At 46.5% G+C, this 25297-nt stretch overlaps 11 protein-coding genes across 11 annotated transcripts; 5 read left to right on the top strand and 6 right to left on the bottom strand.

Annotated features, from left to right (window-relative positions):
* Window positions 1-675: 675 nt before the first annotated feature.
* On the top strand, window positions 676-1609 carry TGAM01_v203065 (hypothetical protein; the record flags this gene model as incomplete). The annotated part of the gene is made up of 2 exons (XM_018802419.1): window positions 676-747; window positions 809-1609. The coding sequence occupies 2 exons, from the start codon at window positions 676-678 to the stop codon at window positions 1607-1609; spliced, it is 873 nt and encodes a 290-aa protein (XP_018664337.1).
* Window positions 1610-2311: 702 nt separating this feature from the next.
* Window positions 2312-3606, top strand: TGAM01_v203064 (hypothetical protein; the record flags this gene model as incomplete). The annotated part of the gene is made up of 3 exons (XM_018802418.1): window positions 2312-2634; window positions 2689-3159; window positions 3495-3606. 3 exons carry the CDS (start codon window positions 2312-2314, stop codon window positions 3604-3606), a joined length of 906 nt encoding a protein of 301 aa, XP_018664336.1.
* A 739-nt stretch (window positions 3607-4345) lies between these two features.
* Window positions 4346-5766, bottom strand: TGAM01_v203063 (hypothetical protein; the record flags this gene model as incomplete). Its single annotated transcript, XM_024549124.1, has 6 exons — window positions 4346-4506; window positions 4559-4730; window positions 4780-4922; window positions 4974-5097; window positions 5153-5545; window positions 5650-5766. 6 exons carry the CDS (start codon window positions 5764-5766, stop codon window positions 4346-4348), a joined length of 1110 nt encoding a protein of 369 aa, XP_024406102.1.
* A 1578-nt stretch (window positions 5767-7344) lies between these two features.
* On the bottom strand, window positions 7345-7716 carry TGAM01_v203062 (hypothetical protein; the record flags this gene model as incomplete). The annotated part of the gene is made up of 2 exons (XM_024549123.1): window positions 7345-7616; window positions 7683-7716. The coding sequence occupies 2 exons, from the start codon at window positions 7714-7716 to the stop codon at window positions 7345-7347; spliced, it is 306 nt and encodes a 101-aa protein (XP_024406101.1).
* A 1133-nt stretch (window positions 7717-8849) lies between these two features.
* On the top strand, window positions 8850-10909 carry TGAM01_v203061 (hypothetical protein; the record flags this gene model as incomplete). The annotated part of the gene is made up of 3 exons (XM_018802416.1): window positions 8850-9563; window positions 9643-10252; window positions 10314-10909. 3 exons carry the CDS (start codon window positions 8850-8852, stop codon window positions 10907-10909), a joined length of 1920 nt encoding a protein of 639 aa, XP_018664334.1.
* Window positions 10910-11560: 651 nt separating this feature from the next.
* On the bottom strand, window positions 11561-12582 carry TGAM01_v203060 (hypothetical protein; the record flags this gene model as incomplete). Its single annotated transcript, XM_018802415.1, has 3 exons — window positions 11561-12035; window positions 12108-12403; window positions 12460-12582. The coding sequence occupies 3 exons, from the start codon at window positions 12580-12582 to the stop codon at window positions 11561-11563; spliced, it is 894 nt and encodes a 297-aa protein (XP_018664333.1).
* Window positions 12583-14237: 1655 nt separating this feature from the next.
* On the bottom strand, window positions 14238-17981 carry TGAM01_v203059 (hypothetical protein; the record flags this gene model as incomplete). The annotated part of the gene is made up of 3 exons (XM_024549122.1): window positions 14238-15966; window positions 16025-16877; window positions 16970-17981. The coding sequence occupies 3 exons, from the start codon at window positions 17979-17981 to the stop codon at window positions 14238-14240; spliced, it is 3594 nt and encodes a 1197-aa protein (XP_024406100.1).
* A 1647-nt stretch (window positions 17982-19628) lies between these two features.
* TGAM01_v203058 (hypothetical protein) lies at window positions 19629-20939 on the bottom strand (the record flags this gene model as incomplete). Its single annotated transcript, XM_018802413.2, has 1 exon — window positions 19629-20939. One exon carries the CDS (start codon window positions 20937-20939, stop codon window positions 19629-19631), a length of 1311 nt encoding a protein of 436 aa, XP_018664331.2.
* Window positions 20940-20960: 21 nt separating this feature from the next.
* Window positions 20961-21129, bottom strand: TGAM01_v203057 (hypothetical protein; the record flags this gene model as incomplete). Its single annotated transcript, XM_024549121.1, has 2 exons — window positions 20961-20989; window positions 21069-21129. 2 exons carry the CDS (start codon window positions 21127-21129, stop codon window positions 20961-20963), a joined length of 90 nt encoding a protein of 29 aa, XP_024406099.1.
* Window positions 21130-21576: 447 nt separating this feature from the next.
* On the top strand, window positions 21577-23498 carry TGAM01_v203056 (hypothetical protein; the record flags this gene model as incomplete). The annotated part of the gene is made up of 2 exons (XM_018802412.1): window positions 21577-22146; window positions 22215-23498. The coding sequence occupies 2 exons, from the start codon at window positions 21577-21579 to the stop codon at window positions 23496-23498; spliced, it is 1854 nt and encodes a 617-aa protein (XP_018664330.1).
* Window positions 23499-24047: 549 nt separating this feature from the next.
* On the top strand, window positions 24048-25097 carry TGAM01_v203055 (hypothetical protein; the record flags this gene model as incomplete). Its single annotated transcript, XM_018802411.1, has 1 exon — window positions 24048-25097. One exon carries the CDS (start codon window positions 24048-24050, stop codon window positions 25095-25097), a length of 1050 nt encoding a protein of 349 aa, XP_018664329.1.
* Between the last annotated feature and the right edge of the window lie 200 nt (window positions 25098-25297).

The following is a 25297-nucleotide window of genomic DNA, read 5'->3' as shown; positions in this document are numbered from 1 at the left end:
CAAGCTTGGATGTTACCATAGCGCTCCCACGCTACTGCACCCCATTCCTTTGTACTGTGACCTTGCTCCTTAACATTCTGAAGGCATGCATGTATCCAGTGGCTGCTACACCTGGAGTGTTACTGGTTCTGCTTGTGAGGGCTGTCTGACTCTAAAGTGCTGAAAGCTCTCGATTCATGAGTAGGGCTTTCCTAGCCTTCCTCACCTGCCGCCACCCAACATACAAATACATTTCGTTCTCGCTGGAACTTTACTTCAAATAGCCTCTGACAGTCGCAGTTTATTTGCGTAATGGATAGGATGGAAACTTTAAACATTTCTGATAACATTACTACCGGAACGCTGGATTATACGCCAGATGTTTCCATTGACGAGAGCCAGTATGTCCTTCCCCTCCATCATCACAGAGTCATTGGGAATCCATTCTGAAGAAACCGAATCCAATCAGAAATAGAACTATAGGATTCCGACGACATTGTCGCTGGCTGGGCCATTGCCATAGCCCAATGCGAAAAAACCCTGAGCCAAGAGGACTTTACAAAGCTGCAAAGCTTTTCCACGCCGGACCTTCTTTTGGAAGATATCAAAGGGGGACCTCTTGACAGGCGTAATTTCTTTCGAATCCGACGTCCCATTCAGACAATGAAGTTATTTCTCACCTTTTTCGTGGTTACAATGTCTCCCAGAACCTTGAAATCCTCCATCTTCTGGGGTCTAGTCTATCTCCTCGTCGATGTGAGCTTTGATGTGAGCTGACAAGCGTACAATAAGCGGTCGAGATTGTTACACTAACCGGTATTTGAGACAGATGACTGAGATGAACAACAACAAATTGAAGGAAGACGTTATCGAGATGCTAGAGAAAGTCACCAGGTCTTTAGAGGAATGCAAGCGAGCTCATCAGAATACCCGATTTGATGAAGACTTGAAGCTGATCTTGAATGATGCCTTTATTGCTCTGATTCTATTTTGGGTAGACACGGTCAACTTTATGCGAGCGTATCATAATGGTATGTCTTGTTTAAATTACAAGACCCAACGACTAACGAGTTCTACAAGAAAGGACGAGCAGGGCACTTCATATGATTATGAACGAGAGATCAAAAAAGTAAACGGCACGTTCGATCACCTGAAAGTGTGTGCTACCATGCCGGAGTCCGGACCAAACCTCTCAGTAGTCCCAAGTGGCGTGCCGCTCCGGTCATTACTGCCCAAAGACCTATCGTTGCCTTGTGGGAAAGCACCATACTACAGCGACGTTGATTTTTATGGCCGGCAAGTCGAACTCGAAAAGATAAATTCGGCCTTGGGTTCGCAAGTTGACAAGAGTGACAAATTGTTCACCATTTGCGGTCTTGCAGGTGTCGGAAAGTCCAAACTAGCCATGGCCTACGCAAAAAAGTACGCCCGCCAATTTGATGTTATACTCTGGATAAAAGCACAGACAGCTCTTTCACTCAGCCAAAGTTTCACTGAGATTGTCTCTGAGCTTCGACTGCCAGGTGCGCCTAGCAATTCGGAAGAAAATCAGCAGCTTATACTGGATTTCCTTAAACTCAACAGTCAGTCGCTACTTGGAGGTTTACTCACTTCTTTGGGCTCGGGCTGATGATGAATTCGTCATAAGGTGGCCGTTGGCTTATCATCTGGGACAACGTTGAGACATACGTGTCTGTTGCGCAACATCTCAAGGATCTAACATGGAACTCAAAGTCAGCGTCGATGTTGATAACGACGAGATATCCTAAAGAATTAGCGTTCTTTAGGTCAAGAGGAGGGACTTTAAATCTCGCCAAATTCTCTCTTGCTGACTCGAAGGAGCTCTTTTCGAAATCCTTGGGTCCTGACTACCACCACATCACGGACAACCCAGAAGAACTAAAAGCAGCCGAGATGTTACTCAGAAAGGTGGATGGCTTAGCGATCGGCATATGTACAATAGCCACACGAATCGCTTCTCAGAGCCAGTCTGTCCAAACTTTCCTCAAACGCTACCATAAAGGTGAACTGGGATCGGCCAAAGGCGAGCTAGCTGATTACGATCTGACATTGGAAACGATATGGAGTGAATCCTTCAACATCCTGGAGAAGGAAGAGAGAAGGGGTCAAATTTATAGTTTCAGATTGCTTGGGATTCTGTCATTCTGTTCTCCGGATTCAATTCCTCGGGAATTATTCATGAGTGAAGACTATGAAACTCTTCATGATGCTCCTAACTTCTGCGAAGACTCTGAAAAGTTGAGTTACTTCCAAACCTCTTTGGTGATTTTCGGGCCTAACCGCGTCAACTCTTGTTAGATACGAGGTTGCAATGGGTTCGCTTCGGGATCAAGGGCTGATCAATTCGAATCCGGGCTTCACAGGCGTTTCGATACACCGCCTTGTTCAAAGTGCATTCCTTAACGATCTGACTGACGAGACAGCCCAAAGGTTCTTTGACCTCGCGGTAACCTTAGTTCACCATGCTTTCCCGAAACAAGTGGAAGGTCGCCCGCTCCATCTCTACTGGGACAAGTGTCACATCTTCATTCAGCATGGCGTCTGGCTCGCCAACGTGTATGCAGATTCTCTAACGTCAAATAGGAAGCTGCATCCCTCTCAAAAGTTTTCAGAACTACTCTCCAACTGTATTTGGTATATACCATCTCAAATAATACGGGTTTGACAGAAGAACTAAGCCTTGATTAGGTATTTAGTCGAAACCGGACAACATTCCGAGGTCCAGCGCATTAGTGAGATTGTTTTAAAGGCCATCGACCCGACCACATATCTCTACGCGCATCTTCACAATTCGCTCCTCGCTACGGCATGGCTCAAAAATGATTTGAGAAATGCCTTTGCTCATTCCGATGTGGTTTTGTCTGCTATGAAGCCTCACAGGGAGGAGACTTCTGAGGAATATGTTGGAATCCTCTCCAACCAAGCAAATTTACTAGCCTCGAACAGAGACGACGAGAAAGCTCTCCAGCTTCTTCTTCAGGTGGAAGATACTCGTAGGCAATTCCATCTCCCCGAAAATATTGCTCTCGCTTTCGTAAATCTTGCTATTGGCCGTCTACGTTGCCGAATGGGAGATCTCAAAGATGCCGAAGTGAGGTTTTACAACGCTCGAGAGATTGTTCGTAGAGAACATGGCGAAAACGGCCAGTATATGCAACAGTAAGTTAAAGATCCAGAAACAGACCCCGTGCGTCAGGGTGTTCCTGAATTTTTTTTTTTTTTTTTTTTTTTTTGCATACGCACTTGAGCGTGTACTTGCTGATTGAGCACGATAACCAAATAGTGTTTATTTCGAACTTGGTAATCTTGCAATGAGAAAAGAGAACCTGCAAGAGGCGGAAAGGTGCTACGTGACTGGTCAGGAGATGCAGAGAGAAGAAAACAAACATGACATATTCATGGCTAGCTTCCTCTACAAGCGAGCATGTGTCAATATGAAACTTGGAGACCTGAAAACCGCAAAGTAAGATGCAATTCTACCAAACTCTAATCAGTCTGCTGACACCCCCTCCTTCAAAAACAAAAGGCGGCAACTCGAGGATGCGCAACGTCAAGCTGTACAGCAGGGTTCAGGAGGAGAAGAAGCAAGAGTGTTGCGAAAACTAGCTGAGTTATGTGGATTAGAGAGAACTACGGAAGACTTGTCAGAAATCAAAAACTTACTATCACGAGCAAGCCACTTAAAGGAGAGCTTGGAGGGAAAATTTGGTATAAGAAAAGAAGAAGACTCTTCTGAAGAAGACTCTTCTGAAGAAGACCAATATGATAAGCTAGTATGTGTGATATATCGGTAATGGGATTGGCGGATAGGTTCTGTGCCAACCGCACAGAACTACCTAGGGTTAGCTGATTTCTTACCCTCATCCTTCTCAAAGTACTTTCTTGACTTGGCCTATAGCTTACTGAGCCACGAGACCTGTCCAGGCAAATGACGCATCTCACTCTAAGTAGCCTTGATGTTTTCTCTCGATGCGTGTATGTGCGTGTGTATATGTCTACCTGATTGTCTTATCAATTTGATCAAGACGCTGGCTCTGCTACCTTGTTGCGGTGACGTGGGTAAGGAGGACTTGAAGGCCTATTGAACTTCGTATTTTTCTGGATTACCAATTCTGATCAAACTGAAATGCGCCTAGTAATAACCAAAGGTGAATTGTACACGGACCTATAGGTACTCCATGATGATATTCATGCGGTGCATAAGTTGAGAGTTCATTCTACAAAGGCCTATCGACAAGGACTATCCTGCTCTGATCCAACCACAATTGAGCCCATCGTCTGCTAGGTCTCCCGTGAACTCTGTGTGCTTTCCTTACCGCTTCTTGTTGTTGTAAAACGTCTTTATTTAGAGGCGACTAGGGGGGCGTCGTTTTGGGAAGGTATCCTCGTACGCACGCAGGAAGTTTAACAGCATTTCTTCACCCCCGGCAGTCGTAAATGCAACCAAACCAATGGGCCGGCCGTTGTACTTGAGGTATGACAATGGCATTGTTGCGGAAGGGTAGCCTGTCGATTATTAAAAATGCCTACGAGCAACTTAGGTGTCGTGGAACCATACCAGCAGCCGACACTAACAGATTTACGGCAGAGTCAGCTGGCGCAATGACCAGATCTACGTCATATTCTTTGAGTGTCTTGTCAATGCCAATGTCTCGACCAACTTTGCGCGCATGTCCTAGAAGAAAATCATGCTCTTGATCTGACATTGTCATTGTGGCGGCGTTCTGGAGCTGGTCTTGGTTGTCGTAGTCTGAGTAGGGTCAGTGGGAAAGTAGGGACTTGTGTGATGAATGACGACTTGCCTGGTGGAAGCTCTTTTTCTGCATGGTTCTGGTTGAACCTTATGAGTTCATCCAGGCTCCGTACTTGGGAATCTTCGAGGGTTTCAAGGTAAGCCTCAAATGTGGGTTTAAACCGAGCCGCTGAACAAGTTAGATCATTTTTCAGTGGCAGTTGAGCAAGAGGCTGCTAACTTTGAATGTCGTAGAAACTATGCCGCCCATTCACTTCAAATGCATCGATGGATACAAGTTCTACTGCTTTGAATGACTTTGCCGTAAGCGCTAGCTTTGCGTAAGCAGCCTGAGTGTCTGTTTTCTAGAGAATCTTGTTTAGTGACTCTGTAAAGAACTCCAGCTCTCAATCATCTTACTATCTGCGCCGTGGCTTCTGGCACTGGGCGCTGTAGATCAGAGTCAAAACACCATGTTTCTGGGGAGAGAAACCCGATTTTGAAGTCTCTGAAGTCACCAGCCATCATTTGAGAACGAAATCTTCTCTTTTCGCTTCCCTTCGGAGTGGCTAAGACATCCAAAAGGTTTGCCAGATCAGCAGGCGATTTTGCCATCGGTCCCACAGTATCGAATGAATGGGACAGAGGTATCAAGCCATCCTGTGGGATCAGGTTCATCGTTGGTCGGAGAGTATATAACGCCGCTCGGGTGCTCGGTGTGATCAAAGACCCTCCAGTGTCCGTTCCTATCGCCAAGGGGGAATAACCTGCGCTGACGCCAACGGCAGAGCCTGTTGATGAGCCAGAGGGTGACTATAGATATTTGCCAACGTTAGTAAGTACTGTAGAACGTCAAGTCTGCCATCTTCTTGACACATGTCATCTCGGCTAATGAGTATTCATTTTCCGCTACTCACCGAGTGCCCAAGGACACGGTCAGTCAAATCTACCGCACCGGTAGTGTATGCAGATTGCGCTTGACCGCCTAAAGCCGACCATCCAGGCATGATATTTGAGCCTCTGACAGGAAGCATTAGTTACCGCACGGAGAAGGGATAAGTAGTCGGACGAAGCTGGACGAAGCCGTGTCAGTTGCGTACTTGAACCCAGCGAGTTCCTGGTGACCTGTACATTAGATACGGTAATTATAGCCAGTTCAAGGAAGTACTCACTGATAACTGTGTTTTCCCTATGATAATCATCCCTGCTTCAAGAATCTGCATCTTGTTAGGATTTCTTCGCAGTGAGGTTAGACAGGAACACAAATGGGCTGGAACTGATAGTCATAGGGCTAGAAATGCTTAATGCCGACTGCATTTGATGACGTGAAAGGCCAGAAAAGAAAAGAAGACACGCTGGAGGTGTAAATGTGCCGCAATGGAGAGGAGAAGGTGTGTCCAACGACTCACTCTTTCTATAATCTCAGCGCTCTTTGACGGTCGCGATGTAAGCAAGGCAAGACAGCCCCCCGTCGTGTTCATTCCCAGGCTTGGGTGGGTTGCGATATTGTCCTAGAAACTGGTTATTCTTGCCATGTACATGTAGATCGAGTAACTCGAGTAAAGGTGAAGAAAACCTTGATGAGGATGGGGATCCCGTGAAGGGGCCCACGTAGGTGGCCATTCTTGCGTTCGAGGTCTAGGGTGGCCGCCACTGTCCTGGCTTGTGGATTTCTCTGTAGAACGGCCCTAAGATAATCGTCATGCTTATCAATCTGAGCGAAGCATCTATCAACCAATTCAAGGCTCGTGAGCTCGCCAGCCTTCAAGAGCTGTTGGAGATCTTCTGCGGTTGCAGTCAACAGATCAATCGATCGCCGTGGGGTCCCCGAGGGCCACGAGAATGGCCAGGCCAGTCGAAAGAAATACGCCATAGAGCACATAAGAAGTAAGAGGAATATGACGCGACGCAAAATACTGTAGGCCGTATACGGCGGAGACAACACGATCCTTGGAGCGCTCGATTCTTGGTCACTAGGAAGATGAGCACTGGGGAAGCTAGGCGCTATCTTGATTTACAGTGGTCAGATTAGGGTACAGTATAATAAACATAATATATATATATATTTATTATTATTATTATTACTACTATTATTATTATTATTATTAACTTAATATTTAATTTTATATAAGTTTCTATATAAGGAAAATAATAGGAGCTTTGGGCTAAAATAAATATAGTAGTATATTTATAAGTCTAATCGATTATAAAATTTCCAGTACTATCAAGCTATATTTCCCAACAGCTGTGCAAAATTAGTAAAGTAAACATCCAAGAGAGACATATCTTCTTGCTCTTTAATTCTCAAACCCCCTGTTTGCCTTGGCAGCATATGTCACTTGTATACCACCTTCAATGTTTTGTATAACGCTAAGGATGAGTGACATGGCCCCAACCACCACAACTGCCCAGAAAGTATAGAAGCGCACTGGCATTTGTCAGTCTCGTGAATCACGACTCATTTTTAGATGAGTAAGTCGACTTACAAAGGTCCCGGCGGTCATTCCACAGCGTCTTCAAGTCACTCGGATTCTTGTTGACCACAAATTGCTGGATCTTTAATAGGCGCGCTCCCCAAAATGGAAAATCTTCTGATGCCGAGTATTGCGCTGCTACATCCGGTGCTTTGATCTCCTCGTAAGTTGTTTCGTAGCGGCAGTCTTTCCCACACAGCCTCCGCAAGAGAGGATCCTCAATACCTGGAGGAACATTCTGTGCTTTGTAGAAGTTCCTCCAGGCCTTCCACGAACTTTTATTGTGTCCAAAGATGAGCCTATAAGAAAGAAGCACCTCACGATAAATATCGGATGCTTGAGAATGTCCTGTCCAGAATTGGTTTTAAGAGTTCTGGGAGGCAGAGGGTCGGGGATCATAATATAGCCATCTGTACTGGTCTATTAACTTTCGCTAGCCCACAAGGAAAGTAGGCGGATGTATTAGTATTGCTCACCTTGAAAGAAAACGCGGAAATGATGCCTGATCATCCTGTCCAAGCAGCTCGCTTGAATGACACAACACGACTTTGATAAATCGCTTCGTGACACAAGACCATGTGGCCAACAATGGTTGGACAGATTAATGCGATTCAAATTTCAAGAAATGCGCTTAGCTTATTCACGCTTTTCAACCCAAACAAAAACGCCGTCTATTATTTGTTTGTTCGTTTCGTATCGGTGTTCGAGCCGAAGGAGCAGTCTCTGTGCAGAGCAACCTGGAGAGCCTGCTTATCGCTAGGCCAGATGAAAATTACCAAGCCCAGTCGCATGTGTATATGCAGCAGTACAGAAGGTATATTATTAATTGACATAAAGATGTACACGTCAACATGCATAGATTCATCAAGTTTTTAGATAGAAGTCAACACTTTTGTTAACATTTCTTGTGACTGGCGTGCACTATCCATATGCGCTGCTATCTTCTTATATACTATAACCTCTTGTATAGTATATATAAAAGAATAATAGGCACTGTGTCTAGTGTAAGCAGCCTGGTTCCTACAGTAACGCGCCCTTGCCGCTGGCACACTCATTTCCAACTTTGCGGTATAATGCTGGCGTGCTGCAGACGCAACTATAACGCATCAAGGGAAATCGGGTGAGAGGGGACGGAGGAAGAACGCCATTCATTACCAAAACATTAATCTCACCACGAACAACTTCTTCGGAGCACTCCGCTTCAATGTGGCCAATCAGCTAGTTTTGTTCTCTTCCACCAGCAGCGAGGCCTCGAGCCACACTGCGTTAAGCCCCCACCCTCGACTTACTAGAAGCCCAGCACAACAATGCGACAATGCAAGAGAAGGCCTTGGGTATGCGAACATAAGTTGATTCCATCCAGTCAACTCCTAGGCCGATACTTCACCAAGGTTTCTACAACAAGTGATCATGATGAGTGCTTGACTGACTTTACCAAATCTCCAAAGCGGGCCGTACAGTGCTATGAACTTCACCGCAGTCAGTCGCCACCGCCAGCGTCATTGATAATTTAGCAACTATAGATAGTTGATTTGATCCTGTGTGTTTTTATAACTGTCAGAATGGTGAATCTACTGAGTTAAGACTTGAACGAGTCTTGATATTTTCTTCAAAAGGATAGAAAGTTCCGTTTATTGCAAACAATGGACTCTAGCATCACTGACAAGAATAAACAAATAGTCATGCATAAAGCGCCTACAGATAGCCATGCTCTTGCTCAAGAGAGTGTTGCTAATATAGACCCTCAACTCAAAGATGAAGACCGCTACATTGAACACAATACTCTCCAAGCCGCAACTTCTGCTTGGAATAGCGAAACCGCTTCCCCCATACAATCATATCCCGGTATTCGAAACGGAGACCTTTGGACTTTGATAAGGCGTTTTAACAAGCAAATCTTCCATGTTAAAAGAATCGACAAGCAGCCGCTGTCAAATCTTGATATGAATATCGCAGCTGGTGAAGACATCACAGCAGAGAAGATGCAAGCACATGCTGAGCGATTTTATATGACTGTCGTCATAAGCTTACTCGCGCTCTATAAGCATATAGCTCTCCTGCGATCGTGGCGAGACAACAGAACAGTTTATTTTTTTGGCACCTATTCAATCGCCTGGCTTGTTGATCTGCTTGCCCCTACCTTGATTCTTTTTCTCATGGTGTTAATTGTCTGTCCACCTGCCAGAGACATTTGCTTTCCACCAACACCGGCATCGCTTATTAATTCTCACACTGGAGCTGTAAAAAAACCAATTGCTGGGGTGCTAGCTTCTGAATCTGTTACGGGAGCTCCAGAAGAAAACAGTGGCGAAGCGATCGAACAAGAAGCCCATAGCTTCATCTACAGCATTAGTACAGTGAGTTTTATATCTGCTCCCTACATCTATCAATATGCCATGAATCCAAAACTAATTTTACTAATTTTTCTAATTGCAGCTTTTAATAAGCATCTCTTCGGGCGAGTTCTCCCAGGAAGAAGAAGACTCTGTTGGGCCAGAACACGTGGTTCAAGATGTCTCGGATGTTGTGAATGCCGACCAGAGTGGGAAAAAAAATCATGATAGGACCAAAGAGCCCGTTGCACGCGCTGTGAATAGCTTTCATACACGATCCGCATTGCACATGTTTCCTGAGCTCATCGACACTTATGAACGGCTCGGCAATGCATTGAGCCCGACCTCACCTTTTCCTCTGCATCGCCCAAGGCTGATCCTGGCTACTTGTTTACTACCACTGCTTGTGATATCATGTTTTGGTTCATGCTATGCCGTGATGAAAGTATTGGCATTGTTTGCGGGAGCTGTATTCTTTGGCAAGCCCATCATCGAACGCGGCGTTTCCATCATTGACTACAGGTGCCCTGATTGGCGTCGGCATACAGAGCTGCGGAATTCAATCCTTAAAGGAGTGCCCACGAATGCTCAGATCGCCATTACTCTCCTTCGTACCGGAGAAAACAATAAAACTCCTCAACCTCCGCCACCCCCATCCCATGGACCACCTAATGTACAGCTGAACGCCGATGATTACGATCTAGCCCATCTTGGTAAGTTAAAAGGAATTCCATATGCCATCGTCTGATTGGAGGCTGACCTAAGTCTTGACAGGTGCTTCTAAAGAGGACAAAAAGATGGCTATCAACCCAATGTCAGATAAGGAATACTCTAAACAGACATACGAAAGGCAGGAAGAGGGTGAACCCAGCACCACGCGCCGCATTGCTAAGCGTATCAAGCGAACCACCAAGGATGGGATACAGGCAATCAACAAGATCGCCAAGGCCGCGGAACCATCAAACTCGGGGCATCTCCAAGGCGAACAAGGCGCTCTTAAAACGTCAGAATCCAACGGTGGCCCTGTTTGTTTTTCTGCCTGTCACAAAGGCAAGAAAGGGTGCTTATATATCACTACCGTAGCTACAACACCGGCCGTTAGTTGGATGAGCGAGAATGAGGACTTGGACACGACGTGGACTATAGCAATTGCGAATATTGGAGGGGTCAGGAAAGTGAGTGGTGTTGGTAGTTTGGGTGGCAAAAGGAGAGCTCTTGTGGACTGGGCCCTGGAGAGAGAGACAATGGGAGGTTTGGTGCTAAAGACAGAACCAGACGGTGAGGAGTTTTGTTTAGATGATGTCAGGTTGAGAGACGCAGCCTTCAATCGAATCATTTCTGTAGGCAGTCAGATGTGGGAGATTTGGTAGCGCTCTCGAGATGAGGAAATCTGTCTTCTGATGCATTTACAATGACAATCTTTCTGTAACTAGTCATTTCAGAAAACACAATGTATTACATAGTATTCTACTTTGTTTAATAATAGAGGAAATTATAATATCACAAAATTCATGAAAATATTACATGATTGCTTATAAATTTAAATTTGCTGCTTCTTTAGTGGCTGCCGCCATCATTGTCGTCTTGGACCAACAATCGCAATACACAGAGCAACCCCAAGTCCGTGCTCATAACAGCAGCACCTACGTCTACGAACTGCGTAATGAATCCGTTAACGTCTGGTGCTAGCTCGTTTTACTTGTACGGTGTCATCCGCCCTCGCTATGACTTTATCACGCCATCCGATGTGCTCGTCATCGATATATGCAAAAACTAACTCTTAACTATAAAGTCACTCTTGACATAATTGTTGTTAAGACAGATTTCTAACACTACCGCACCGCAATTAAAGCAGTGTTTATAGACCATAATACATTGCTATAGATTATTGCAACTAGCTATGATTTCTTTTCTCATTTGACCCACTATTATTCGATAAAAACCAAGGGGATAAAATAGCCTTAGCAGTATGATTCGGTTACTCCCGTACCATGTTTGGCAAATGCGAACCAGCAGCCAGCTTAGACAGCAGTGCGAGCAGCATAAGCGGAATCTGCTGGACTACCTGTGGTTGTTCCTGCTACTCCATGTGTCTCCTTTCCTGGAAAAGTGCCAGTTGCTGGATGGACACGGCCGTGCTGAGTAAAGGCGAGATTCAAGCGATTGTAATCCCACCTACGAGCGAGGAAAATGAAAGCAAAGGCCAGAAGCGGAACCAAGAGGAGATCCAGGATGCCAAAGAAAACAAAGCTGGAGGTGATGCCGATCCGATTACCCCCGTCAGATAGACCAAAGGCAATCGGATAGAAGAACCAGATCAGATTCATCCAGCCGGCTAATCCTGCATGGTCGCGAGAGTAACCGATGCGGCGAGCGCCTCTGTGGCCCTGGGCGAGGGTACTGAAGGCAAGCGCGATATAGGCTACCGTGCCGATGGCGAAAAACCCCCATTTGTAGTTGGTCCGGGTGTATGCAGAGAAGAGATAGGACAGGATCCTGGGGTGAGGCAGATTTGTGAGTACATGTGTGCGAGTGAGTGAGGAGAAGGCACCGAAGATGACAACTTACCAGACCCATGCCAGGGCTATATTGTACAGAATCGTTGCCCATGAGACGCTGCTAAGAAGACCGATGGCGATGATCAAGACAGGAAAAGAGATGACCCAGTACACATATTTGGCGAAGAAGATCTGGCGCGTAAGGCCACTATGGGCAATATTGTTGGCCTGTGGGATCACACTCCAAGCCAGGTCCGAAGCCATACTATAATATGCAACGGCACCCGAAAGGAGAGCAATCGTGAACAGATAATGAAAGATCTTTTCTCCCGCTCTAGCTCTCCATGTCAGAGCGAAAACTATTATCTGGCGAGTCTGTCAGTAAGAAGGCCAACTTCTGATGCCACCATGCCTCAACCAACCGATGTGATGGCGAAGACGGCAAAGACAGCCCAGAGCCAGTCTGATCCGTGTACAGAGAGGTGTTGGTCGCCTGCTGGTGGGTTGGTGGTGAGAGCGCCATTGTCGCGATACGCCAAGTTCATGGTGAGTTGGATTGATGTCGGCTAGGGTAGACTTTTGATACAATGGTGGTTTTGTACTTGATAATGGAGAGTATAAAAGAAAGACCTCGGAGGAGATGAGAGGCTCTTATACCGCAAGGAAAGTGGTAGAGCTCTTCTGATGCTTATTAGTTTCTGGCTGCCTCCACACAGCTTGAAACTATGATTATGTCTATATTTTCGCCTCTTGTTCGTGATGTAGAAAGATACGAGATTAGAATAATAATCTATATGGATGCCAGTTTCGAACAAAGTGAGATTACGTCACCAATCGACGTGCTCTCCGTAAGCGTTTTCGACATCCGGAGCAGATGTTCCCTCTCTCTTGTATGAATTGAGTTCTAGGGGAGCGCATTTGTTGACGTCGCCTTGACGGGAAGAACCGTAGATCACTGGCGCTCAAAATAGAGATGGTGGCGTTAAAGTCGATTGTGCCTAAACTTTGGCTTTCCTTGTTTTTCATCCAATCGGGTTAGATAGCAATGAGATGGCAGCAGCCAATAATAAACACGCTTGTGAAAGTGAGTAGCAATGGAGGACGTCAAGACGATTAATGTGAAGACATCTCATCTGTTCATGATGACCAAATGATGGCGTTAAGTTTTGCTATGCCACCTTAGAACTTTGGCGCGCCACGTGTAAATATTTGATTTAGCATGTATTCAGTGTGAAAGAGAGCTCTAATTGGTTCTTTGTTGCATTAATTCTATGTAAAAAATCCCCATCAGACAGGTTTTCTGTTACTGCGCGACGATATAATCTATCGGCCTCTCGGTCAAATGGTGTGCCTCAACGGCTTGATATTTGATATTTCTCGGAACATATTGTCCGCGGCTTGCAACTTGTTGACTGACGCACATATGACTAAATATTGAGTACTGAGGTACGAGCACCTCTCTAGACTGCTTGTGCTCACTTGGTCACCCAGTAAGATCTTGAAAATGGCCCTCTCATCTACAATAAGATCTGAGACCGGTGAAAGACAGAAAACGATACAACAGCTCCTTTTATTATAGCAGGAGAGGTTAGCGCCATGAGTAACATCTACAAAAAACAGAAGTAAGTGCCTCTAACGCTTGAGTTATAGTTATCTAAAATATGGCAGACTTTACTTATCCCAGAAGATAAGGTCTTACCAAGGCTTCCTTGCCGTGCATCCGACCTTTTGTCCCTTTATGGCTTTGTCCTGCCTGTCCCGTTTTGCTACCAAGCGGAATTACGTGAATAGAGCTGCTTTGCATAAATCCCTTTCATCATTTAACCAGCTTTATTGATGAGTCGAAATCTCACCTCTGGCTTGCACACATACAAACACACCTCTGCAGCAGCTCAGCTTGTTGTAACGCTATTGGAACCATAGGGCGAAACACATCGCTGACTTATTTGATCGAGCTGGCGCGGCCTTGTTATCACATTAAATGAGGCCACTGCGGCAACTAGGAGTCATTTTGCGTAGAGAATGCGTGCCATTTTCCCTGTATACCTGGTAAAGAGAATGGGATTCTCTTTGCTCTTATCCGACCATACGTAGGCCAGGGAAAGTCCTGATGGACAACTTAACCCTAAGCACTGAAAGCTAATGTATAATATCTGGCAACTTTAATACTTACCTAGCTGAAGTTATATCTGATATTGATTTATATATCCTCAACTACCTCCCTCTCCCCTCCCCCCAATTCTTTTTTGACGTAATCCATAGCACTTTCTGGGTCGAAGATCCCCTTACTTTTATTCCATCGCTCTATCAACTCATATGAAAGCGGCGTTCGCCCCTCATTATCTGCGGTATTGATGTTGGCCCCCTTATCAAGTAATAGTTGTATTAGATCCCGAGTATATGCTCTCCGGCTGCCTCCGGATGCATATTTTACATAGCTTTGCAGTGCATACATTAGTGGCGTGCGTCCTTTGCTATCAACCGCTTCGATATTGGCTCCCCTTTCGAGAAGCATGCTACAAACTACTTTGTGGTCATACAAGCTAGGGTCAGGGCGAGAACTGACTGTGTAAAATAATGGTGTCTTGCCTTTAATATTTTGAGCCTCAATGTTGGCGCCCTTTTTCAGCAATAAAGCCATAATTGCTGAATTACCTATGATGGCTGCCGAGTGCAATGGTGTTTCATTGCGGGAGTTCGATGCACCCTCAACATTGGCACCCTTGTCAAGTAACAACTTAACAATTGCCACTTTTTCCCAATCGATTGCATAGTGCAATGGTCTATAATCCCAGAAACATCCTGTGGTAGTCTCGATGTCGGCGCCTAATCGAAGCAGCATCTTAACCATACCCTTGTGGCCGTATTCAATAGCTGAGTGGAGAAACCACGAGATATCTTGTCCAGAGGCAATTTCTGCTGCAATAAGCTCCTTGATAAACTTTAGGTTGTAATGCTTTGGTTCCATAACAACTTCCAAAGCACTGTCACCGTTATTTCTTTTGAAACTTATATAATCACCATGGTCAAGTAGTATCTGTGCAATATGCAGATACTCTTGGTCTATGGCTAAGAACAGTGGCGACACATCGATTTCTTCGTTCTCGATGATGGGGCATCCGTTCTCGAGTAATAACTTGATTGCTTCATCAAATGACAAGAGTACGGCAAGATGCATACCCGACATCGGCGTGTACTCCCAGGGCCTGTAATCAACTCCTAGACAAGACCAACACTGGAAGCTCAGGTGAAAGCGCCTCGTCGCAACATAGAAGGCGTTAGATGCTTTGGCACCGCTCATGAGGAATTCTAGGATAATTTTATCCAACTTCTTTCCCACAATACGTGCGTGGTCTCCCCAATACTGGCTGGCATACTCATAAAAAGCGCGACAACGCAGGTACCTGTGGCTAGAATCAGTTAAATGATATTCGCCAAAAGCCTTGAAAGAAAGATAGGAAATGCAGGTTTCCGCAATCATAGCCTCTGCATCAGGGAACCAATCAGTCTTCTTCCTCTCAAAATATTCTTGCGTTGTGTAGTGTACCAGTCTGATGATATTGCTCTCTTCATCGATAGTGACCAGCCCGGCGCAAAATGACACCATATCACGAACTTGAGGGATGGCGTCTTTGTCAAGCTCATCCTTGCCGATCTTGACTGCGAGTGCATGCTGAAGTTCCCTTGTAGATAATGGTCGCTTCGCGCATGTGATCCACGCTAGAACCCGCGTGGCAATGTTCCGGAATCCCTCTTTCTGTTGGTTTATTCTTATCCAGGCGGAATCGTATGCTTGATCCAGTATTATCAATCTCTGATCTTCTAGAGCTCCTGCCATATGCGTTGGTAGCTGTGCTATTGCTTCTCTAACATCTGCAATTGTAATTTTGTCGACTAATGAGTCGAGAAAGATCTTTGCCAACAGAAACCTGGAACATGTTAGGGTTTGCATAAGCTGGCTGGGAGATGATGATTCTAGATACGTACATTCCATCGACAGCATTCGATATTCCGCTAATAATTGCCTCTTCTAGCTCTGGCCTGTTCTTGATCACAGAGGGGAGGTGCTCTATGCCACTTCCCTCCAGTTGACCACGCACGTATCTTTGTACATCCTCCTGTGTGGCACGTATCTCCATGGACTTGCATGCCTTGAATGTTTGCATAATTTCTGGAATGAATCTAGACGTTGCAAAAATATTCACTTTTGCACTCTCCTGTAAAAGGAAAATATCCGCTAGGAAGCTCGCGCGGCATCCATATGACCCCTGACATTCATCCAGAGCATCCACCAAGATGAATACTCTCGAATATGAAGCTGATATTTCTTGGAGAAGCTTTTTGGTGTCATCCAGCGACAAGCGTTGATTTTGGCCTCTACACTCATCAAACTTCGCCTTTACACTCTGTGGTAGGCAGCTCTGTCCTTGGGCTAATTGTTTCAAAATGCTTGTCAATAGATCAAAAAGTTCCTGCTCATCGTGTCGTTGGAAATTGAAGTAAATGTAAGCAATTCCCACCGTGGTATCTCTGTTGAATCTTTCAAAAAGGTCGTTAATTATGATAGACGTAAGGGTAGTCTTCCCGGCTCCGGGAATTCCTGTGCAGAACAATGTCTGCCGGGTGGTATCAACCCAGGACCGGTATGTGTCGGAGTTTAGAAGCCACTGGCCCGTTCCAGGCTGCCGTTTGGTAAAGTTATCTTTTTGCTGAAGGGTGTAGTCAACAGCTGTTAAACTTTTCAAAAAGTCTAAGTGGTCCCGAGCATACTGTCGTGTGGAAATCTCATCAAATGCTGTTCGGAAGCTTTCAAGTTCAGCTCGAATATCCGATAAGATATCTGCCCAAGACACAGTTAGCGGTTGGCGAATATGAATTGCTATGCCAGGTCAAGCACAACGGTACGACTTCTTCAAACCAGATGGATTATACCTTTGACTGAGTCCATGTGCTCCACGGCGTAGACCTGTAGCGCGGAAATGATTTCTTTCGCATAAGCTGCCGCCACCGCTGCCGCATACTCTTGCCAGTCGTCGTTCTTGGCCGAATCTGCATAATCGCAGATGCCTCGGACAACTAGACAAGGGAAGTCGTTCATCAATCCCGCTGCTTCCATTTCAAGACACAGCAAACTTCCATTTAGGTGCTCATCAAGGCGGTCGCGGAATGAAGCATCTTTGACGACCCGATTACCGGATGCGATTAGGCCGTGATGAATGCCTGGACAGTGCATCTGAGGCTCATGAGCTGTAAATATAGCAGACGTATCCACCTCTTTTTCGATGCTTCCGTCTTGAGGGTCTTTGAGGGAATTCTTCCAGAAATATTTTGGATATAGTCTCGGCCATTTCCGCCTCATCTCATCCAAGAAGCGGGGAATTTTGGGTCCTTGCATCTCATGCTCTGACTCCAGTTTTGCTAAGACTTTGAGAAGCGCACTCGGCGGGCTGTTCAAGGCACCAGTTCGTCTGAATCTGCCATCACCCTCTGCTTTGCCAAAATCCAATTGAACAACTCCTGGATACTGGTCAGTTGGAGCGCTGACCACAACGTCTCCAAGCCGAACTTTGGATGGAATCCCGCCTCCGATACCGACTAATAATCCGAATTTAATGGCAGGAAAGGAGCTAGTCATCTTTGTCGCGATTATGGCTGCAGAGTTGTTGCCGTATCTCCCTTTCGGTAGACTAGCAATGACAATATTATGCCCACCGATGGATCCCAAGGCATATACGTTATCATCATTGACGGGATATAAAAGATCTGTGTGCTGTTGGTCTAGCATGGCAATCGCTGCAGTTCGCTCCTTTGGCAATGCGCAGATCCATCCAATTGTATAGGCGGCATGGTCAAGTTTGGCCGGCTCAGAGGGGCGCTCCACTGCAGTTCTTTTTGCATTGGGAGACGCTTGCTCATCTCTAATTTCGTTACGTCGCTTTGGCATTTTGCGTAACTAAAGCGACAGCTTTGTGGCGAAGAGTAAAGGCAGCTAAAGAATGAAAATCGGAAGCCAATTCCGTTCTCATGTAGGAAACAAAGAGAAATACGACATTTCAGCAGACTCAGCCTTAAGAATGCCTTGCAGGGTGCTGGTATCTCTACCATAAGCTAATTGCGATCCAGCTTACAATGTCTTTGTTTAAGAGGCCCTCTGACTGGTGGATATCCATGCAAAGCGCCTCATCGAAGTACTGATTGATTGGTTTGCCATTTTTGACAACGCCCAACACAAGGTCGTATCCAACTTGCGGTCTAGAATGCTAATATGTGATAAATCACCCATTTGGTAAGTATTCTCCTCATAGGTATTAGTGTGGCGGGCTTTTTGTATTAAAAGTGTGTTTTTGTATTTAGGCACCAGTCCTGCAAGACCGCAGAGATATAAATCTCACAAGCTCGCCCTTCTGCGATATAATATTGCCATGCTATGTCCAACGTGAAATATATATCCATCTATCATGGATGTCGATTCTGAAATTTATGAAACAGAGCTCAGCTTTGCAGAAAATGCATTAGTGATTTCGGCATTCATCTGGCTACAGCAACACCCAGACGCAGCAGAATGGGAGCAATCAAGAACATCTCAATATATTGAGCAGTGCGTAAACAAGCCTTTTCTACGTCATATATGGGAAAACTGTTCAAATGAAGTGAGTGTCATTCTTTTTTTTTCTCTGTAAAAAAATGTATCTAAATAACACTTTCTGATATACTCTAGTGTCATGCTATAATGGTATTCAGAATGTGCCCATCAGTAGTACCTACGTGTCAATCTGGTCTTTTGTTTCCAATACGTTTATGTGATGGCAATACTGCTGTTGTTCAGGAGGGAAATCCATATAAGCTAGAGTTTGGGAAAAAATTATGTATACCGACACAGCCAAAGCAGCGCTACCTTCGCGTCGAAAAAGGGTTTCTATATTTGTTACGGATTTATACAACGGAAGCTGATATGAGACCGCGAAAAGAAAACTATGTACAAACAAAAACTGAAGCCTCATAAATATAAACAGAAGGTTGCTTTGTAACTAAGATGAAGTGTGCTAAAGTAACCACATCAACTTCGCTCTGGCATGGGTGACTTATAGATATGAGATTCTCGCCATAACTACACGACGTACATGTACCTAGTCAAAAACTCCGTAATGCTTCAAGACTAGCATCATACTGATACCTGGAGCCATATAGTCCATATATAACCCACACCGACTCCATCGCATATCCATCCAGTCGCTGAACTGCTCGCTCCGGTTCTTGCAAGCCAGCTCATCTCGACTAGGCCTCTGAATCTGCCTCATCGGAAACCCCAGCTCGGATGACTCCCCGTAAAACGTCGCCCAACGACCATGTGGCGGAATTTCCTCCAAAATCCACTCGTCATAACGCTCTCGCACCTTTTTCAGCCACGTCGGATCAGCAGCAATGCGAGATTTGCACTCGCGCAGGCTGATAACACCCAGATACTCCTGTTTAAACACGTGGTTAGTACTCATTCACATTACATGTATACTATACGCGCAGTCGCGTTATTTGGATGAGGAAAACTTACTCCTTGCCCTGAAGAGTCTCCCTCCTCGTCTGGCCTCAGCTTTCATCGTTTGACCAGCCTCTCGATTTTTGCTAGATCTCTCTCGCTGACTCTGTGGATCAGGGATGAGATATTTGCCACGACCAGCTGGGATTTGTTCTTGGCTTCCACATCCGGCGGGCGTGACGCCGCCCGCGTCTGGTCGAGTTCCTTCATCGCCTTGAGACGACGGCCTTCTTCAACGGCCTTGGGTGGCGGGTGATGGTGCATGATGATGAAGGGGAGGACGTGGTCGAGCTCGAAGCCTTCTTTACGCTCGTGTCTCACGAGATGCCCCCAGCCGACCTCGGCAAGGTGCCGGAATGTGTCTCGTCGATTCTGTTTGTGCCGAACCAGAAAGTCCCAGAGCTTGTCTAGATCAACCCACTCGGCCGGTGTGCTTCGGTCTTTGTCGATATAGAGCTGATGCAGCCAACTATGCAGCTCCTCGGCGGACTCGACGGGCGGCGAAGGCGATTGCGGCGACGATCGAAAGCGGCGTAGCCCGACCTCGCTGGCAAGGGCGAGGCCGTTGAGGATGTCCAGAACCGCCTTCTCGTCCTGCGGCACCTCACGACCGTGGGTCTTGTAGGTGATGTCGTGCTCGACTTCGGCCCAGGCGTGCATGATGACGGTGCCGATCTGGAATTCCACAATGGTCCTATCCCAGATCGCCGTTGCTTCAGGCCCCAGATCTCGCGGACGTAGCCGCTCGGGTACCTTGACAGCAAGGTGTATAGCACCGTAGCCCGAGAATTGCTGCTCCAAGCCCTCGAGATCGAGGTCATCGGCCGGGGCCTTGGACGCCGAAGCATCCAGCCATTTCGCCGCAAGCTTCCGCAGCCTCCTGACATCCGCCAGACCCCCCATCCGCTTCGGCTGCTTGACGTTCTTGTAGCCTGCAGCTTCCACAAGCTTGAGCACCTTCTTTGTGTCGCTCGGGAAATAGAGCACGATCCGCGCGCCGAGCATGTCGTGAAACTCGCGCTGGAGCTCGTCCCGGTCTTTAAAATATCCGAGCTTGGTCTTGCTCATCTTGTATTTCTCGAAATGATGCTCCCAGTTCTCCTTGAGCTCTATCATCTTCTGCTGAATCATTTGGGCGGCCAGACGGTCTTTCTGCCGGCGTTGCGCAGTACCCTCAATCGAGTTCCAGCTCTTGACTCGATGGGCTACGGGGAGATGGCGGATAGCCTCCTGGGCTAGGACGTGGCCCAAGTCATCTGCGACGGTATCCAAGCATCTTTGATACTCGCTAACCTCGTCAGCGTAGACTCCCTTGAGCTCTTTCAGGAGCTCGTCCAGTATATTCTCCTTAGATTGCGCTTCCCCCATCTTGGGAGATATACTATTGCCTTAATACGTGTTCGTTGTTCGATCTAAGTCTTAAATACAATGCAGTTATATATATGTGTGCAAGGCACCAAGAAGCAGGGCAAGCTTCTTTAGTTGGATTTCTCCTACCTAGGTTGGTAAAATATTCGCCCTTCACGCTCCTCTTCCAGCCTTGATCTGATGCGACCATTTCAAACCTTTTACGCAGTATGCCTTGTGCTGAATCTGCAAGTAGACAGCTGAAGAAAACGGAGTTTGCTCCGTGGCTGGGCCTCATTGGTGAGATGCAGGACGCCTAGCTTAGCGTAAATGTATCGAGGCTGATTGTCGCCCAATTAAGCCGATGCACGTAGCTGTCGATAATGATAGATGAGGCATGACATACAAATATTGAACAGGGGAGTGTCCATGGCTGAACCTCGTTAGTGAGATGCGCGGCGCTCAGCATAGGCCCATGTATAATGAGGCTTGTTATCGTTGCTTACCCAGGTAATTGGGCCGACATACATACAGTATACGCGTGTAAGTTGCTGAAGGCATGAATACTACAGGTAGAAATAGAAAGGGCACCACCGATTCGTTCTGTAGTTGACCTCCATCCCCGAATGACGTATATCATCCTATCAGGACTTTCAATATGGGCTGCCTACACTTTTTCTCTCCTCCACGTGCTTACAGCTACACTCCCTTGCCTGACAACAGGACGATTAGGGTATTGACGCTATACGGCGGAAATTCCAAGGACCCGCTTCGGGGTCAGCTCGAACCCGTTGCCGTTGACGCTGCGGGGGATTATGAGCCTCTATCATACGTCTGGGGCGATGATAGGCTCACGCACGAGATATTTCTACCCACCGCGCGGCTCAAACTTACAGCCAGCCTGTATCATGCCCTGAGACGACTCAGACCGCGCGTCGGGTTCCGTCGCGTATGGGTCGACCAGGTTTGCATTGATCAACGCAATGAAGAAGAAAGATCGCAGCAGGTGCAGTTTATGAACCTAATCTACAGAAATGGCACCCACGTACAGGTCTGGCTTGGTCTCGACGAGCAGGGCTCGGCGAAAGAAGCCTTTGCCTTTGTACGAAGGCTAGCTAGGATCCTCGTTCGCGATAAAAAGGATAATGCCTTGACTACTATAAATAGCTTGTCAGAACAGCCAGCTGAGTACTGGGTGCCTCTTAAACACATAACAGCTCTCCCGTGGGTAAGTGAATGAGAATCATAATGTATACCTTGAAATTGAGATGTTAGTGCTTAAAATGACATTATTAGTTCCGACGTGGCTGGATCGTTCAAGAAATTGGCACCAGGAGTGCTGCAACCCTGCTTTGGGGGGAAGAAGAGATTATGTGGGATATACTGCACGACGTGTGTGAAGAGCTTGCAGAATACCACCACATGAGGACAAAGCTCAAGGTGGCAACGTCAGAAATCAAGTACCTCTATCGCCGCTTCGTCGAACCCGAGACGCCCAGTCGGCATGACAATCGGTTTAGCTTCATATATGAACTCCATAGAGCAGGGCACATGAATGTCACGGATCCCCGAGATCGGGTATTTGCCATGCTGGGCCACTACTCCATCCGTAAGGGACATAACGACAAGCTGAAAGAGTTGGAAGCCGACTATAAGAAACCAGTTGAGGAAGTCTATGTCGATGTTGCCAAAAGGGCCCTAATCGGAGACACTGAATCTCTTATTACTCTAGCTGCCGTTCAGCACAATACACTTAGCTCCCCAGTCGAACCTTCACAGAAGCGACAGGCGAAGCTGCCATCGTGGGTACCGGACTGGAGAGCCCGCCACGGGCATATTATGTCAGAGCCCACTACTCCTCACTGCGCCAGCGGGTTGAAGAAACCAGAACTGCGCATCAGCGCATCTGCTCCGGAGGTGCTTAGCATCAACGGCATGAAAATCGACTCGATTGAGAACTGTTCTGAACCGCTGGAAAAGGGGGCGTTTCATGAGAGGAAAAGTGATGAAGAGAAGAACACACGGCCCGCGGTTGAGACTCTTTGGACGGAAATCTGTGGATACACAAATGGCTTTCATCTCGGTGACAATTACGCTGGCGGAGAAGAAAGCAGCTTCTTTGCCTACGCCCAGACGATGAGCAATGGTTGCATGGCTATTTATTGGCAGAACCACGCTACCGAGCGTTACAGTGCTGTGCCCATTGAGACATGGCTTGCACATGCCGCTGCCTATCTCGCAAGAACTGTGGATAGCACAATCATCTCTCCTGAGCTCTGTGGCCTGGCTGAGAAGGGAGACGCGCAGAAGTGGAGTCGTGCGGCAACTGGTGCATCAACACATCGAAGGTTTGCCCGGACAAGTAGGGGATACTATGTGATGGGACCGCAGGTCATGGAGAAGGGCGACATTATCTGCGTGTTGTTTGGAGGGAAGATGCCGTTTTGTCTCCGTCCCTGTCTGGGCTCTCAGTATTATCTGCTTGTTGGAGAATGTTATATACATGGGTTCATGAATGGGGAGAGCGTGGATATGCCGGAAGGAGGAGAGTTTTGCGAGTCTGTCTTTGAGGTTGTTTGAAGAACGCCGAGTTCCCAAACTAATGGAAGCTTAATACCTAGATACATACCCACGGGTAGCATGTCATGTCGTCAAGGCCACTAATTCATCCGCCGGTTCGGTATCGGAAGCTAATACCGTACGGGCCGGTGCGCTTCCCGCCGCTATGCCCTCTGTGATGTCTTGGCAATATCGCGAGTGTGTTTGATAGTTTGAAGCGCTGGCATTCTGCCCGAGTCAAACATTTCTCTACTGTTGCCATCGTCTGAATCCAAGAACTACTACTCTACCCGGGGCAAAGACTGCAGTAGACTGGACTCGAGTTTAGTCCTTGCAAAATAACACAGCTTTAACTTTTCTTAGTATGCCACTTCCGAACTTAGTGCACTCTGCTTGGGAATTGGAGCCGAGTATTTCTGTGTTATCTAACTTTAAGCGAATGTCAACGGAAGCCACGAAAATAATAACGCGTATATATAATCGATGAGTACCCGAAACCTAAATACCATCCGAATACATCATCCGAATACATCATTACAAAAAAAGAAAGAGAGCATACAAGCGACAAACATGCTGGAAGGTACAATCTGCCAACTTACCGTACATAATGGCGCATCACAACTCGAAAGAATTGGACAAGGTTTTTGCGGATCTGTTTGGGGAGAATTAGGAGACGGCCAGTCAAGCTCAGGTCGACAATTGGCTATGAAACGAGAAGATGGCGGCCCCGGAAGATCAATCACCAACGAATATCACATCCATGTACGATTGCTGGAGTGTCTAAAATCTCTCGATACTTCTCAGATTTCAGCAATCTTTGGCGCTTCTGGGATTCCCTTCAATATTCCCGAACCCGAAGCTTTCATCAGCGAAGACGCTCCTGAATGGGCTTACATCCTCCCCCGACTCCCTCCCGGCTATGCACCATGCAAGGCCATAATCAGCGAGAAGATAATGCCCGTCGACCAGCAATGCCGTCGAATGATCATAGAAAACTTTATTCCCGGCGTGGATACCGACAAGATTTTGGAAACCCAGACAAACAAACACTGCCTAATCCGCCCTTACCTTGGCCGCCGCAGATTCCAGGCTGAGTCTGAAAGACCTCGGCGCCTCCGAGCGTACAGTTTACGCAATTTTCCACTCCATATCGACCAAATGGAAAATATCGGGCTCACAATCCATGACTATGCTATGTCCATGGCTGATGCACTTGCATTCCTTCACTGGATAGCCAAGGTTGATGCAAATGATGTAGAGTTCGTTCTTGCTCAGCCTCGATCAAACGACCCGTCTATTATGAACTCTTCTAATTTGAATCATTCGGACGTCTTGGGTATTCATGCAATCTGGATCTTGGATTTTGACTGTTGCAACGACATTACTCTAGACGAAAGCGGCATCGATAAGGCTTGCAGATGCTTTTGGCGAAATGACCCTTTTTACCCACGACCGGGTAGCTCAAATGCCTCTGACCAGAAGCTGTGGGAAAGTTTTCAAGATCGTTTTCTTACGACCAGCGAGAGAATTTTGAAGGATGAAACATTGGCGATCAAACAACTTCCAAGGCGTCTTATTGAGAGAATCATTCAGACACGAGGCGTGTTCTTAAGAGGCTGAAGATAGACTTAGAGTAGGCTACTTACCTCATTTATACAAGACGTGACTGATAATTGAGTATAATGACTTACAAGAATGGCGTTAATTGTCGCTGGAAGAGTGACTAGCTCGAGCAGATGTCGCTCTTGGAAATTTCTATCTGTGAAGCCCCAAACAGAAACATACAAGGACGCATCTCCTACTAGCCGTGGTTTCTTCAA

Source organism: Trichoderma gamsii (assembly GCF_001481775.2).
Source record: "Trichoderma gamsii strain T6085 chromosome Unknown Scaffold_8.2, whole genome shotgun sequence".
Classification (NCBI taxonomy): domain Eukaryota; kingdom Fungi; phylum Ascomycota; class Sordariomycetes; order Hypocreales; family Hypocreaceae; genus Trichoderma; species Trichoderma gamsii.
The sequence above is the reverse complement of the archived record's forward strand: the minus strand, read 5'-3'. Positions and strand labels throughout refer to the sequence as shown.